The sequence below is a fragment of the Phaseolus vulgaris genome, chromosome 10 (assembly GCF_000499845.2).
Source record: "Phaseolus vulgaris cultivar G19833 chromosome 10, P. vulgaris v2.0, whole genome shotgun sequence".
Taxonomy (NCBI): domain Eukaryota; kingdom Viridiplantae; phylum Streptophyta; class Magnoliopsida; order Fabales; family Fabaceae; genus Phaseolus; species Phaseolus vulgaris.
The window spans coordinates 33,387,399-33,404,310 of NC_023750.2; the positions used below are offsets into that span (position 1 = coordinate 33,387,399).

Consider the following 16,912-nt stretch of genomic DNA (forward strand, 5'->3'; position numbering starts at 1 on the left):
TATCTCATATATTCAACATATTTCTTTAAACTAAATATCAATTTACATTTGAATAAGCATTTTTTAAAAATAAAAGTTTTCATGTTAGGCATCATTATGCAACTTGAGATCTCAGAGCTAGGCTGACACCTCAAGTAACAACAATCATTTGCCATCACATGAAAAAAGTATTATTAAAAAAAATACAAAAATATGGGGGGGACTAGGCCAAAACTCATATGTTAACAAAAATGATACATAGGTAGACTATACCTATTAATAAAGAATTCAAATAACAAACTAGATGGAAGCCTATTATACCAATGAAAGGATTCTCTATGAATAAATATAAATTAGTCAACTTATCAGCACACACATTCCCTTCACGAAAAATATGAGTGATGATGGAAGAGGCCCAAGCACCAACTCCATTGAAAGCCCACCAACATGTCAAATTGGGCCAATCACTAGAGCCATGGCTAGGAAACCTCAAGATGATTGGAATACTGCTACTGATGGCAGAGAGACCTATCTAAACATGCTCAAGATGCCATAGACTCTAGTGTAAAGTAGCATTTAAATTCTTGTCAAAATTAGCATAGGATATTTCTTTTGTAATTTTGATTAAATCTAATTAAACTTAGGCCGGTCCAAGCTAGCCCAAATGGAGCGCAAGTTCTAGAACCAATTGCACATTCTAGATTCTAGAACATGCCTCCCATGTGCTCAATTCTAGGCGCCAATATTCAATTAGAATAGTTTTGAATTTCCCTCTCTTTTACCTTGGTGTAAACCGGCCTCCATTACTATTTAAGGAGTACCTTGGCTCATGATTTTACAAGATTAATATACATAGTGAATTGCTGCCAAATTTGAGCCAATTTCAATTCTTGCCCAAAACCTCCCAAGGTTAGGCTATTGATCTTCAATTCTCACCTTACCAAAGAGAGATGGCCCCACCACTCTCATTCCCTACCTAGCATGCACCTCCAAGGTCACCACATCTCTTAGGAGGACCTTGTTCGCTTACAATCCATAGTGCTTCCGCCGATCATCAACTAAATTTCCAAATCATGAAGGCACTTCTCCATCATTTGGTATCTAGAGCCATGGTCTTCAAGAGATAAATGCCTTATCTTGTTTTTATTGTGGTGTTCATCTTAATTCCGTGTTGTTCTTCATGAATTCTTGATTGTCTTGTTGTTTTGAGTTTTGTTTTTGTGTTAGATGTTGTTTTGGTTCAATCCAATCGGTGAAATCATGTTCAAATTAATCTTGAGCTTCTATTTTGCAAATTTTGTGTAGGATTCATTTGTGTTGTGGTAAACTATTTTGTTTTTGTAGGATTTGAGTATTTCTTTGTGATTCAATCAATGCAAACTGTTTTGATTCTTGAGTCTTTTGATTTTATGAATCTATACATGTTTTGTCAAGTCATGTTTCTCCTAAATTGTCATCAATTCCATGTAGTGCTGTTTTTGATAATTTTGGTTGCTTGATTTGCTTTGAGTCCAGTTTTTCTAATCTGAAATTGTTTGATCCTTTGGTGCATTTTAATTTTAGATTTGAGTTTGTGTGATAGATCCATACAAATTCTATACATCAAATTCCATTGTGTTCTTGAAGTTTCTTCAAACTGTTTTTAATTCCAGGATTAGGATTACTCTGTTTTAATTCTGTGCTAGCTGTTTTTACTTATCAAACTAAAATCCGTTGAAGAAAAATTGTGAAATTCTGGATTTACACAGGATGATGTGTTAGAAAAACAAGAAAAAAAAGAAGTAATTCAAAATATAAAATAGAAAAAAATGATAAATCAAATGAAAAAAGTGTACATCCTGGCGCGAACAGAGACGGTAATTTGACAACATATTTGAAAACTTTATCACAATTAATTGGTGCATTGTTTTGGTGTGATTCCAGCGCCAAAATTTTGTTAAGATCTTGAATTGCTTTTGGTTAAAATTTCAAATTCAAATTTCAAATATCCAGCTCAGCATAAGTTTTCAAAGTCACGCATTTTGTGCCTAAAATTTCCAGTAGTACTGTTTTGGTTTTCTTAATCAATTCTAGTGTCATTCCTTAGGTTCAATTTGTGTGCCACCTTTTATTGAGTGCCTTATTTGATTTCTTTTCAAATTTATGCAATATTCTTTCAAGTTGTGTCATACAATTACTCCATTTTTTGTTGTCCTATTTCTAAATTGAATTGTTCTTAGCTTTAAATTTGTTGACCTCTAATTGTTGGTGAAAGAATTTCAAAGTGGTGCTTGTTAAGTTTGGAATTAACCTTTGTGGTAAGTCCATCCCTACTTAGTAGGTACTGTTTTGAAGATTTAAATTGACTAACCTTAAGAGGTGAAGCAAGTGGCTGCAACAAATAAGATTACAAAAACATACAAAGTGTGGAACACAACAAGGAGGAGTACCAAAAGTAAAGGAGTGCATAGTATAGGAAATCTGAAATTTTATTTTTGTAATTCAATTTCTATTGTATTTCTTTTTTAATTGTAATTGCGTTCAACTTTGATTAATTAGTGGAATAATTACGTATTAGATGGTGAGTGTGTCTTCAATGGCTCCAAGTGTCTAGAAGCCTCACCTTAGGATTCAACTAGTTTTTAAAGCTTTTTAGTTAGTAATCTTTAATTGTGTTTAGCTAAATTGCTTTGCTTTAATTACTTCTGTTGTATTGTTTAATTTCTTTGCACTGTTTTCTTTACATAAAATTGTGTTTTTCATTTCTACTTGTGATCTAAGTAAATTACTTAGAAAAAGGTTTGTGAAAAGTTGTGAGGGATAGATTTTGGCAAGGAAAGACTTGGTACTTAAGAGATCCTAGTGATCCACATCTCTTTCCTGGAAAGCTACCTTCATTACTCGCCTTATCTTTTTTGGGGTAAAATACTTATAACACAAAAAATCTCTTCTGGAAAAAATAGCACAAGATGTTCAAGCACTTTCATATAGACGATTGCAACATGATGTCCAACTTAAAGAAAGGGATGCTCAATTTTCTTTAATACAAGATGAGTGGAAAGTGGTTAAAGAAAGAGATGAATACGTCCAATCTAAAAAGAGTTCACATACATCTAGCTCTAGGGGAAATGAATCGTATGGGGAACAAAGTCTTAATATCAATCAGTACTATCAACCACACCCTAGGAGAGTTAGAAAGGAAAAAAAAGAATGCCCAAGAGAGGTTAGGGTAGATCTACCTCATTTCCATGGCAAAGAAAATGTAGAAATCTATCTAGATTGGGAGATGAAAGTAGAACAATTGTATGCTTGTCACAAAGTGAGTGAAGAAAACAAAGTACCCTTAGCCACTCTAAGTTTTCAAGGCAATGCTATGTATTGGTGGACGGCCCATGAGAGAGATAGGCATCTTCATAAAGACCCTCCCATATAATATTGGAATGATCTTAGAGGATCTTTAAGACGCCGCCATATTCCCTCCTATTACAATAGGGAGTTAATGGACAAGCTCCAAAGACTCCAACAAAAGACCATTAGTGTAGAGGAATATAAGCAGAAAATGGAACTATATATGATGAGAGCCTCCATTAGGGAATCCGAATCCACTACCATAGCAAGATTTTTAAGTGGGCTTAACCTTGAGATTAGAGATAGAGTTAAACTCTTACCCTACCAAGACTTGAATGATTTGGTTCAATTGTGTATCAAGGTTAAACAACAAAATTTGAGGAAAACTTCAAGTCGTAGGGGAGGTTCACACCCTAATTCTTATCCAAGAAGAGAATTTAAAAGAGGGGAGAGTGTACCTAAGGAAAAACCAAGAGAAACTCCCAAAAGTGTAGGAAAAGATATGCTCACTCCACCTATTCGCGCTAAGGATGTCAAGTGCTTTAAGTGTTATGGAAGAGGTCATGTACAAGCTCAATGTCCAAATCAAAGAACTTTGTTTTTAAGGGGGGTAGATGAGTATAGTAGTTGTGATGACACACCTAGTGGAAAAGAAGAGGAGGAGAACAATGAGAGAGTATATCCATGTGAGGGGGAATTAATGATAATTAGAATAACCCTCAACAACAAAACTAGTGTGAACCTAGAAACACAAAGAGAGAACATCTTTCATACAAGATGCAAGGTTTTAGAAAATATATGTTCTCTCATTGTGGATAATGACTTTTGTTGCAATTGTTGTAGTGCTAGGATGGTTGAAAAGCTAAATCTACAATTAGTCTCTCATCCAAAACCTTATAAACTTCAATGGATCAATGAAGATGGGGAACTAACTGTAGACAAGCAAGTGAAAGTCGAGTTTTCTGTGGGTAACTACAAAGATAACATTTTATGTGATGTAGTTCCCATGGAAGCTTGTCACATCTTATTGGGTAGACCTTGGCAATTTGACAGGAAAACCATGCACAATGATCTAACCAACGAGATTACCTTCACCCATAATGAAAAGATGTTTATACTCAATCCTTTATCACATTCACAAGTGGTAAAAGATCAAGTACAAATAAAACAAAAGAGGGATGAAGAGAAAAAAAAAAATCAAATTAGAAAAACAAAAAGCCCTTAGGAGCAAAAGGCGTGGGAGAAGAGTGTTCCTTCCCACAATGTCATTCAACAAGACGAAAAATTTGAAAATACCTTTGAAAATATGCTTCTTTTTGAATAACCTCTAAGCCTTATCTTTTGTACATGAACACTTACATGCACTGCCACTAATCTTGAGACTTTTGTTCTACCTCCTCTAGTAAAAGAGCTTTTAAAAGAGTTTGATGGTATATTCTCTAAGGAAGGCCCCATAGGACTTCCCCCTTTTAGAGATATAGAACATCAAATTGATTTAGTTCCAGGGGCTAGCCTACCTAATAGACCAACCTATAGAACTAATCCTAAGGAAACTAAGGAGATAGAATCGCAATTACATGATTTGTTGGAGAAGGGTTGGGTTCAAAAGAGCTTAAGCCCTTGTGTTGTACCTATCTTGTTAGTGCCAAAAAAAGATGGCAAGTGGAGAATGTGCTATGATTGTAGGGCCATCAATAACATCACCATCATATAGCCATCCAATCCCAAGACTAGAACGATATGCTTGATGAGTTGCATGGGTCCATCATATTTTCCAAAATTGATCTTAAAAGTGGATATCACCAAATTTGAATCAAAGAGGGTGATGAGTGGAAAACTGCTTTTAAAACCAAATTTGGACTATATGAGTGGTTGGTGATGCCTTTTGGTCTCACTAGTGCACCTAGCACCTTCATGAGGCTCATGAATCATGTCTTAAGGGATTGTATAGGTAAATATGTAGTAGTTTATTTTGATGATATTTTAGTTTATAGTCAAAGCCTAGAAGATCACTTAAGGCCCCTTAGGGAAGTTCTCTTAGTGCTTAGAATTAATAGTTTGTTTGCTAATAGTGATAAATGTACTTTTTGTGTGGATAGTGTAGTGTTTTTGGGTTTTGTAGTTAACAAAAATGGGGTACATGTTGACCCCGAGAAAATCAAATCCATCAGAGAATGGCCAACACCACAAAATGTAGGAGATGTTAGGAGCTTTCATGGTTTGGCAAGCTTTTATAGACGTTTTGTGCCTAACTTCTCAAGTATAGCTTCACCACTCAATGAGTTAGTGAAGAAGGACACTCCATTTTGTTGGAATGAGAAGCATGAACAAGCCTTAAAAGGCTTAAAGCTCAACTCACTAATGCACCCATTCTAGTTTTACCAAATTTTGCAAAAACTTTTGAGCTAGAGTGTGATGCATCGGGAGTTGGCATAGGTGCGGTTTTGTTGCAAGGTGGACATCCTATTGCTTATTTTAGTGAAAAACTTCATGGAGCCACCCTTACCTACCCCACCTATGACAAAGCTCTATGCACTTGTGAGGGCCTTAAAGACTTGGGAACAATATCTAGTTTCTAAAGAATTTGTCATTCATAGTGATCATGAGTCTTTGAAATATTTGAAAGGTCAACATAAGTTGAACAAACGCCATGCAAAATGGATGGAATTTCTTGAACAATTTCCTTATGTCATCAAATAAAATAAGGATAGTACAAATATAGTGGTCGATGCTCTCTCAAGGAGACATGTGCTCTTTTCAAAACTTGGAGACCAAATTCTTGGATTTGACAACATAAGAGAACTGTACAAAGAAGATCAAGATTTTGCATCCCTCTTTGCTAAGTGTGAACATAGAGCACAAGAAGGATTTTATGTATCCGAGGGGTATCTTTTTAAAGAAGGAAAACTTTGTATACCTCAAGGCACACATAGAAAACTTCTTGTAAAGGAATCACATGAATGAGGTCTCATGGGCCACTTTGGAGTTGATAAGACTCTTGATCTTTTAAAAGGAAAATTCTTTTGGCCTCACATGAGACGAGATGTTCAAAGACATTGTTTTAGATGCATTTCATGTCTAAAAGTTAAATCTAAAACAATAGCAAATGGACTATATACTCCTCTATCGATTGCAAGTGCTCCATGGGAAGACTTAGCATGGATTTTATTTTAGGACTCCCTAGACCTGCAAGAGATTTTGACTCCATTTTTGTGGTTGTGGAACGTTTTAGCAAAATGGCACATTTTATTCCATCCCACAAGGTGGACGATGCTCAAAATGTTTCCAAACTCTTCTTTAGAGAAGTGGTAAGACTTCATGGATTACCTCGAAGCATAGTATCGGATAGAGATCCAAAGTTCATAAGCCATTTTTGGAAAACTCTTTGGGAAAAACTTGGCACCAAACTTCAATTTTCCACATCTTGTCATCCTCAAACGGATGGGCAAACGATAGTAGTCAATCGATCTCTTTCTATTATGCTTAGGGCGGTCATGACGGGTAGCCACAAATTTTGGGATGAGTATCTTCCCCATATTGAGTTTGAATACAATAGAGTAGTTCACAAGACTACCAATATTTCCCCATTTGAAGTTGTAATAATTGTCCCTAAGGACGGATATCGATCCCACAAGGAACAGTGAATTATCAAGTACAATAATCGCTAAATATAGAACAAAACAATTAAAAGTGTATTGAAAGTGGTTGTATTGGCAATGATCAATAAGAAAACAGACAAAGAATTAGTTGTTTCAATTGGAAAAATAGGGATTAGGTTTCATCTCTCTCACTCTCATGTATTTTGATTAGCATGTCAATATTAAGTTCTTTGATTGAAATTGATGCCCATATAAAAATCATTTATATCGATTCCTCGCATATAAAATCCTTAAGAATGTTCCCTAACTATCGATCCCTCGCATAATTATAAGAACAACTTAGAACGAAGCTCAAACGTTTAATAGCAATTAACATTTCAAGTCTATTCCTAGCACTCAAATATGTTAAGTATTGTTGTTTAGGTCCGAACCCTAAAAATACCTCCCGGTCAGATTTAAGATTCTCAATTTGTCACGGAAAATTAAAAGTAAAACAACAATACCAATAATCAATCAAGAACTGAATATTAATATATAAAATATCACCTCAATACATAAGAGTTTGAGCAGATTACTCCCAATCCCAAAGGATAGAATTAGCCACGCATACTTCTATCACCTTCCATTCTCCCAATTGGGTTACAATTCACTCTATGGTGTTTTCCTCTCAATCTGGCACACTAAGGTTGAGCCTCTAGCCCTCTATTTATCCTAGTTTTCTAGGGTTAGGTTGTTTATTGTGTCGCGCTAATGGGCTAAATGATAAAACATAAAAAAGGCCCAATCTTTCTTTGCATCTTTTCCATTCTGGGACCTTCTATCTTTATCTTTTTAGCTCAAATCATTCATCTTTAATCCAAATCTCCAATCTTCCTTAGAAATCTGCAATTAACACCAAATTTGGGAATAAAATACTCTTATTCAAATAAAGATCATAAAAAATGTAAAAAGGTATAAATTCATAAATTAGGGATTATTTTATATGTAAATTAGCAATAAATCCTCATAAGTGCCTATATTTTAATATGAAATATTACTGAAATTAGACACTTATCATTACCCCTTCCTAACCCACAAACTTTTCTGCATAAGGAAGGCGCTACCAAAGCTGAATTTGTTAAGAAAATGCATGAAAAGGTTAAAGAACAAATACAACAACAAACTGATAAATATGTCAAATATAACAATAAGGGGAAGAGAGAAATCATTTTTTAGAAATGAGACCTAGTTTGGCTTCATCTTAGGAAGGATAGATTCCCAACTAAGAGAAAGTCTAAACTTAGTCCCCGAGGTGATGGTCCTTTCCAAGTCCTCAAACGAGTCAATAAAAACGCTTATAAACTTGACTTACCTGCGAAATATGGAGTACATGATACTTTTAATGTTATTGATTTGTCCCCTTTTGTAGGTACTAATGAAGAAAACGAAGCATTGGATTTTAGGACAAATCTTTTTCAAGAGGGAGGGGATGATGGAAGAAGCCCAAGCACCAACTCCATTGACAACCCACCAACATGTCAAATTGGGCTAATCACTAGAGCCATGGCTAGGAAACTTCAAGATGATTGGAATACTGCTACCGATGGCAGAGAGACCTGTCTATACATGCTCAAGACGCCATACACTCACTACAAAAAAAAGTGTATATTGTGGCGGTTTTTTTCGTATAAAGTTACATTTATAACCGCCACAATATACGTTTGTGGCGGTTTCCCAAACCGCCATAGAACTGGCCGCCACAAAGTTTAATGTGGCGGTTTTATGTTACCCACTGCAACACCCGCCACTTTAAACATAGTGTAAGTAGTGGCGGTTTTTATATGTAAGTAGTGTCAGTTATAACTGTCGCAATTTACAATCATTGAAGAAGATTCTGGCACCATAATATTCGTAAGTAGTGGCGTTTTTAATTGACGTAATTTTAATACTGAATAAGTAAAATTTAACCACTTTTTTATAATCTTTTTTATAATCTGTTTTATACAATTATAAAATTTAACCACCACTTTTCTATAATCTTTTTTATAATCTGTTTTATACAATTATAAAATTTAACCACCACTTTTTCATAATAGAATAAAATAATGTATAAAGTTATAATCATCCATTCATTTCAATAAAAATTAAAGCACATAATAATGTTCAAATGTTTATATGTAATTGAAAGTTAAAGCACACATAATAATGTTCAAATGTTTATATGTAATTGAAAGTTAAAGCACACATAATAATGTTCAAAAGTTTAAAACACATAAAAAGTTCATACATCCCTAATCAAGTTTAAAATTCCAACACATAATTGTTCAAAAGTTCATACATTCCTAGTCAAGTTTAAAATTAAAACACACATCTCTAATCAGTTTTGCTTCCGACACTTTATCCTATTACTTGATTAGGTGATGGAGCACCACTTTCATAATCTGATGCCTGAAATAAATAATTTTAAGTTAATGAATTTGTATGTTTATAATTATAAAATAAAAGACACCAATAAATATTTAAATATATTAATACCTCATTGGTGGATGCATGACCAAATTAGCTGCTATTGCAGCAAAATGTTTTGGAACGTCTTTTCTTGAAGCAATATAAACAAGCAAAGTGTTCATTTGATTTTTCACAATTGCAAGCTCATTTTCCATTTGAGTTATCTTGTCCTCCACATTTGATGAAGTTGAACTAGAGGAAGCATGGTTCATACCACTTAGCCTTATTGTGGATCCTTTGAAAGCAAGGCTGGGACAAGCTCCATATGATAGCCCTCTAACTCGACCCGGATGCTCCTTACCAAATATGACACCAATTGGATCTTTTGGAGATATATTTGAACCACCTTTTGGATTTGTCAACATTAGTTCATCAATTTTTTCCTGGATAAAATTGAAAATATATCATGGCAGCAGCAGTAAACATAATGAAATGGTTGAACTCTCAACTACAACATAAAATGAGGGTAAGGTATAAAAGAAACCATCCAAAGTTCATCCCAATTCTCTACAATTTTGATGACAGTGACTTAAAACCCAAAGAAGGTAAAAAGGTAAGAAAAAAAACTGAGAAATTAAAGGCCTGAATATACTGACTAAAGAAAAAGGGGAGCATGCATGCAGATATTGATTAGTGACTTTATCATTTGGTTATTAATTATTTATACATAATAATGTGATTGTGTTTGGAATAATGGTACATAATAATTAAAGCATGCTATAAAAGAAAATATTGATTAATTTTAAAATTCCCTTGTGGTAAAAGGTTCTTTATACCTGCACTCCATTATTAATTTCCCATAGCATGCTAAAATCTAGTGCGATTAAGAACAGACCATGTGTTTGGTCATCAATCAATCTAGTGCTAAAATCTGTATGATAGCATTCTCACTCATCAATCACTATCCAAATTAAGACCATGTGGTTGCTTATGCCAAGTCTTCGACGTAAATAGCAATGCCCTTGCATGGCTGCCCAAGTCATTCACCAATGGAACCTTAGAGACAAAATCTGTAAAATCATACCCCTAAATATAGATGCACCTATTCATCTATAAATAACAATTACCCACCCCTGATTCCACTTAAGTCCATGCTATCATACCTCTTTGTGCCTGTCACCATCACATAAACTACCATTCATTTTTATCATTATAATTCTTATTATTATTACTATTTCTAGATTTCCTGCTTTTTCTTTTTCCTATCCACCACTTCCCATATCAATACATCATCATCATAGCAGTCCAATATATTTTCATGATCAATACATCATCATCAAAGCAGTTCAATATATCATCATGATCAATACATCATCATCAAAGCAGTCCAGTATATTTCCATGATCAATACATCATCATCAAAGTAGTCCAGTATATTTCCATGATCAATACATCATCATCAAAGCAGCCCAATATATTTCTATGATCAATACATCATCATCAAAGTAGTCCAAACACTTACCCCAATTTCCAGCGCCTCTTCATTCACATATATGCCATTTTTCCTCTTATGTGTGATCTTCCACATTTCAGCTCGTCCAATATTTTTACCAGTCTCAATTTTCTATATGTTCAACAATAATAATATAAGTATAATGTGGTGGAAATTGTAATATATTAAAATAAAGAGCACAATATAAGTAAACAAATACCAAATTATTTCTTCTTCTTGACAAAGACATAACACCACCAGTGTGAGGAATAATTTGTCTCTTCCTTATATCTCTATTTCTATTACACATGTTCTACAAAGTGAAAATGAAATCAATTTTGTGTAAACTTAAAGTAAGCTTATTAATAAAAAAAAAAAAACAGAGTTTACTACACCACTGTAGAAGGCCTCAAACGATAATCAACAAAAACAACCCATTGTTCCATGTTTAATCCAGCTGGAACATTCTTGATGAGGTCACTTCTGTTGGGTCTATTAGTGTCTAAGTTCAAGAGGGGAGGGGTGAATTGAGCTTATAAAATTTTCGCAAGAACACACAATTTTTTAGTATTCCAGAGGCAAAAAGAACAGATTGATTTTACACGAAACAGATTGATTTTTCAGAGCAGTATTGGCACAATCTGAATTTTGTTCACTATAAAATTGTGATCAACAGAGAATCAGAACAGAACCAGATCAGCTTATTATTGTGAGGATAAAGGATATAGCTATGCTTAGAGATCAACCAAGATTACACAACACAAGATCTCAGGAAAAAATGTTCCTTTCACAGGTTTTAATGAATGGTCAGTTTGTTCACAATTCACTTAAGCCATTATATGCAGCAACCTAGTTTATGATCAGAAACCTTTAACAAGACAAGAAGAACAATTTTCACTTAACCCAGAATTAACAGATTCAATTTAAAAAGAACAGATTTAGTTCTTGACAGGATTAAGCAAAGACAGAAAAGAGTGCAGGGATGAGAATGCAAGATACACACGTTTTTATACTGGTTCACTCATACAGAGCTACATCCAGTCTCACCTTACCCCAAGGTGGAATTCACTAAAAAACAGTGCCAATTACTTACAAAACCAGCAGTTCTTGAACCCTACAAGAACACCACATACAATGCTGAAAAACCCTATTTCAGCACACCTTGCACTCCAAGAAACCCTATCAAGGAGTGACTAACACTTACACCTTTACAAAACAGAATAAAGGAAAGATTACACCTGAAAAGAAGATGCAAGAACTCAAAACCAGTAGTTCAATTTGCTGCAGAAACTGCACCAGCACCTTCACCAAGATTCAAGGTTTCCTAGAACAAGGACACTTGAAAATCTCTTTGGAAACCTTTCACAAACTCTTTTCAATCCTTCTTCTCACATGGAAATTGTTTAATCTCTGTTAAAAGCGTAATTCCTCATCACTCTTTCATGTGAGAGAGACATTGTTTATATAGAAAACAGTTTCTAACTTCTTTTCAAAAAACAGTTGAAAAGCAGTTAAGAAAACAACAGATTCAGTTTTGAACTTAATAGATTTATTCTGTAAAAACTGCCAACTCAGCTTAACAGAAATAACTGTCTGAGTGGTACCTTTGGAGCCCTAACTAACTTGTGAAAAACCTTTCAGCACACCAAGGAATAAACCTGTTCTTTCACAGTAAAACAGATTAAAGTATAACACACAGGCCAGCTCAGCTTAACTGAAATAACGAACTGAGCTTTCCCTTGGTGCCTTAACAGAAGTTTAGAAAAGCCTTTTAACAGAGAAGAAATAAACAGATTCTTTCTCCATAAAACAGATTTATTTGTGTACTGTTTAAAACTGTTAAAACCATTTTAAAAAGCTTTCTAAAAACTATTTAACAAAAGCCTTTTTAACAGAGAAGAAATAAACAGATTCTTTCTCTATAAAACAGATTTATTTGTGTACTGTTTTAAAACTGTTAAAAACATTTCAAAAGCTTTTCAAAAACCATTTAACCACATCATGTGCTTGATCTAGACTTGGTTAGGCATCTAGGATAGGTTACACAGCAAAAGGCAATCATACACACTTACAAGCCTAATAACATATGAATCTAAAACCTATTACAATCTTCAAAGCACCCAAGCCATTTTCTTCATCAAACACACATCAAGCCTTGGTAGGGAAGAAGCTTCCTCCAGCTTCAACAATCTCCCCCTGTTTGATGGAGACAAATTCCCTTTGCTTTGCACAGCTTTGAAGAAAGATCATGACCAAATCTGTACAGAACCATATACACAGAAAACAGGTGTTAAGGCAGAACAACAGATTTAGAAATGATATACCTGCAGATTTAACATCTGAATCATATCAGCAGCCACTGTGAATATCATCTGCAGAACCTGTACCAGGCTATTCTTAGGCTGTTCTCTAGGCTATTCTTCTCCCCCTTTGGATTCATCAAACAGAATGAGAGCACAAAATACCACAGAAACAATAATAGCCATACATAACAGTTCAAATAAAACCAATAAACCATAGAGGTTCATTACAAATCACAAAACAACTAAAAACCAGTGCAGAAATGAAACAGTACAGATTAATTCCAAATTGCTCAACAACATATAAAAGATAAAGACTTAGAAATAGGATCACTTGTTGTTGTAATAAAGCTCAGCTAGCTGCACTTGAACTCCTTCAAGTTGATCATCCAAGTGTTGAAACCTGGCGTAGGTCATCTCATAGTGTGCTTTCTGCTCATATGTGAGTGTGTCCAGCCTGCTTAGCACTTGTCTTTCAAACATAGACAAAGGTTCACCTCTGTATTCAGGTGCCTCATATGCAACCATTGCATTTTGGCTTGTAGCAGCAATATCCTCATGTCCAGCAGAGTGTACTGGTGATGCATCCATGTTCTGCACTCCATCAGCATTTTCTTCTTCATTTTCTGGATCAGCAGCTTCATTTTCAGCTCTGTTTGCCGCATTCCTTCTGAATATCCAGCTATCATCTTCCTTTTGAAATCCCATCTTGAGGAGAGTGGAGTTGTCTATCTCACTTGTTGCCTTAATTGTGTCATTTCTTTCATTTGTAGTGTCAACTTCAAAGTAATCAATTAGCTTTGACACAAAAATTGCATATGGAAAGCGATAGTCTGGTAACCTTGTGGATTTGAGCATATGCTCCACCATAGTACTTACCCAATTTACCTTGAGTTGATTCATGATGCAGTATAGTAAAATCAAGTCCTCTTCATGGAGAGTTGCATGATTACTTCCTCTTGGAGTAAGCTGCCAAGCAATGATGTAGGCAAGGAGTCTTGGAATGATTGTGAGATTTCCAGCATGAAATCTAACCACTGGTTCAGCAGGATTCCTCACACAACTTCTGTAAAACTGCATCTTGTTGAATCCCTGGATTCCAGCAGTGTTCCCTTTGCTTACCTTCATTCCAGAATATTTGATTCCTCCCACATTGCTCCATATTTCCCTTGTAATCTTCAGCTTCACACCTTTCACATGGGAGATCAGATTTTTGCCATCTTGAACCAAGTTGCTATAGAAAACTTTCACCAAATCTGGATATACATTTCCAGTCATCTCTAGAAAGTTCTTCAGCTTTTGATGCTTGAGCAAGGTCTTTGCTTCAGTCAGATTTTCTTCTCTCAGCCAGGAAAATTCCAGCACTTTGGGTGCATTGACTTGCTTCCTGCTTGTCTCATGAATGTATCTTGTCATTGCTTCAGAATCTCCAGCAAACCATTTCTCCAGAATGCCTTGGTTGCTGCTGGATTGCTCCTTGGATTTCTTCCTTCTGTGTGATGAGGATGCCATGCTCAATCTGTGTTTTCCTGCACCAGTTTATTAACAAACAATTCTATAGAAAAACAGCACAGATTATTACTCAGAACAGAAACGAAACCTTTGGTGAAGCAAGTGTGAATCTGGACAGCTTATAGCACAAATGAGAAAGTGTGAGAAAGAACTGATTTGAGCAGGGTTTATATAGAATTATTAGACCAAAATTGAAAAGCACAAATTTTAATTCAGGGCAATGTAATCAGATTTTGGAAATAATGAATTTTGAAGAAAAATCAAATCCCACAGATATGCTGCAGATTTTATTCCAATGGTCCAGCAGGTTCAGGTGTGGATTCACGTAGGAATATCTTGGAACCTGATTTTGGTACATCAAATCTGTTGCATCTACACAAAATCCAATTAGTTAGGATACCCACACATTAATTTGCATGGATCTGCTGGTCAATAACCGTAAAAGCAGTCAACAATAAAGTGAGAGAGAGAAAAAATAAATCTTTCTCTTTCCTAGTCACAGTTGTGATTTCTGAAACAGGGAACGAACATGTTAAAACATAAAACAACAGATTGAAATTTTCACTGCAGAGGAAAATTCAAGCTAATAATACCCAATTCATTTAAAAGAAAGTGAAACCTGTCTTTAGTAAGTGGTTTAGTGAATAGATCAGCCAATTGAAACTCAGTACCAATGAATTGTATATCACATGTTCCATTAGCTATATGTTCTCTTAAAAAGTGATGTCTAATTTCAATATGTTTAGTTCTAGAATGCATGACAGGATTCTTAGACAAATTTATGGCACTTGTATTATCACACTTTATAGGTATGTTATTTATCAGAATACCAAAATCACTTAGCTGCTGCCTTAGCCATAAGGTTTGAGCACAACAACTTCCAGCAGCTATGTATTCTGCTTCTGCTGTGGAGAGAGCAACACAAGCTTGCTTCTTGCAATGCCAAGAGATTAGACTTGATCCAAGCATGTGACAAGTCCCACTTGTGCTCTTCCTATCAACTTTGCAACCTGCAAAATCAGAATCTGAAAAACCAATCAAGTTCAAGGATACCTTGTTAGGATACCACAATCCAACATCCTTAGATCCTTGCAAATATTTCAGAATTCTCTTTGCTGCATTGTAGTGTGATTCCTTTGGATCAGATTGATATCTAGCACATAGACATACAGCAAACATAATGTCAGGCCTGCTGGCAGTTAGATATAATAGGGAACCAATTAAACCCCTATACTTAGTTTGATCCACTGATTTTCCTGCAGAATCTTGATCCAGCTGACAATTTGTTGAAATAGGAGTGCTGATTGCTTTGCATTGGTCCATATCAAACTTCTTGAGTAGTTCCTTGCAGTATTTTTCTTGGCTTATGAAAATCCCATCCTTGAGTTGCTTAACTTGTAGACCAAGGAAGAAATTCATTTCCCCTAACATTGACATCTCAAACTCACTTTTCATGGTTTTCACAAAGTCTTCACACATCTCTTCATTTGTGGATCCAAAGATAATATCATCTACATAGACTTGCACAAGTATGATATCTTCACTTTTCTTCTTTAGAAAGAGAGTTTTATCTAAATTGCCACGGCTATAACCTTGAGAAAGCATAAATTCACTTAGCCTTTCATACCATTGCCTAGGTGCTTGCTTTAATCCATATAAAGCTTTCTTAAGTCTGAACACATGTTCTGGATTCTTGTGATCTTCAAATCCTGGAGGCTGAGATACATACACTTCTTCATTGATGTAGCCATTTAGAAATGCACTCTTGACATCCATTTGAAATAGCTTGAAGCCTTGTATGCTGGAAAATGCTAGAAGAAGTCTGACAGCTTCAAGACGTGCTACTGGTGCATAGGTTTCACCAAAGTCAATACCTTCTTCTTGGTTATACCCTTTAGCAACCAGTCTTGCTTTATTTCTAGTGATAGCTCCATGTTCATCCATCTTGTTCCTGTACACCCACTTGGTTCCTATGATGTTCATCTCATGCTTCCTTGGAACCAAGGTCCACACTTCATTGTATTCAAACTGGTTCAGCTCTTCCTGCATTGCTGTTATCCAATTGCTGTCTTGCAGTGCTTCTTCCAGGCTTTTAGGTTCAATCTGAGACACAAAAGCTACTGTTCTGCAGAAGTTATTGAGTGAATTCCTTGTTGAGACTCCTTTCTCAATTTTACCAATCACATTGTCAAGAGTGAGATCCCTTGGAGTCTTCCATTCTTTAGGCAGTCCTGCATTCACAATAGATTCTTTGACAGAATTTGGATTAGTAGCAT

At 35.2% G+C, this 16,912-nt stretch overlaps 1 protein-coding gene and 1 long non-coding RNA gene across 2 annotated transcripts; one reads left to right on the forward strand and one right to left on the reverse strand.

The window, feature by feature from the left end:
* Nucleotides 1–3,457: 3,457 nt before the first annotated feature.
* LOC137817947 (uncharacterized) lies at nucleotides 3,458–5,682 on the forward strand. The gene is made up of 2 exons (XM_068621172.1): nucleotides 3,458–4,416; nucleotides 5,406–5,682. Exons 1-2 carry the CDS (start codon nucleotides 3,458–3,460, stop codon nucleotides 5,680–5,682), a joined length of 1,236 nt encoding a protein of 411 aa, XP_068477273.1.
* Nucleotides 5,683–10,713: 5,031 nt separating this feature from the next.
* LOC137819423 (uncharacterized) lies at nucleotides 10,714–11,314 on the reverse strand. The gene is made up of 3 exons (XR_011082290.1): nucleotides 11,220–11,314; nucleotides 11,045–11,137; nucleotides 10,714–10,956 (listed from the first exon to the last, which is right to left on the reverse strand). It is a non-coding gene; the product is annotated as an uncharacterized lncRNA (long non-coding RNA).
* Between the last annotated feature and the right edge of the window lie 5,598 nt (nucleotides 11,315–16,912).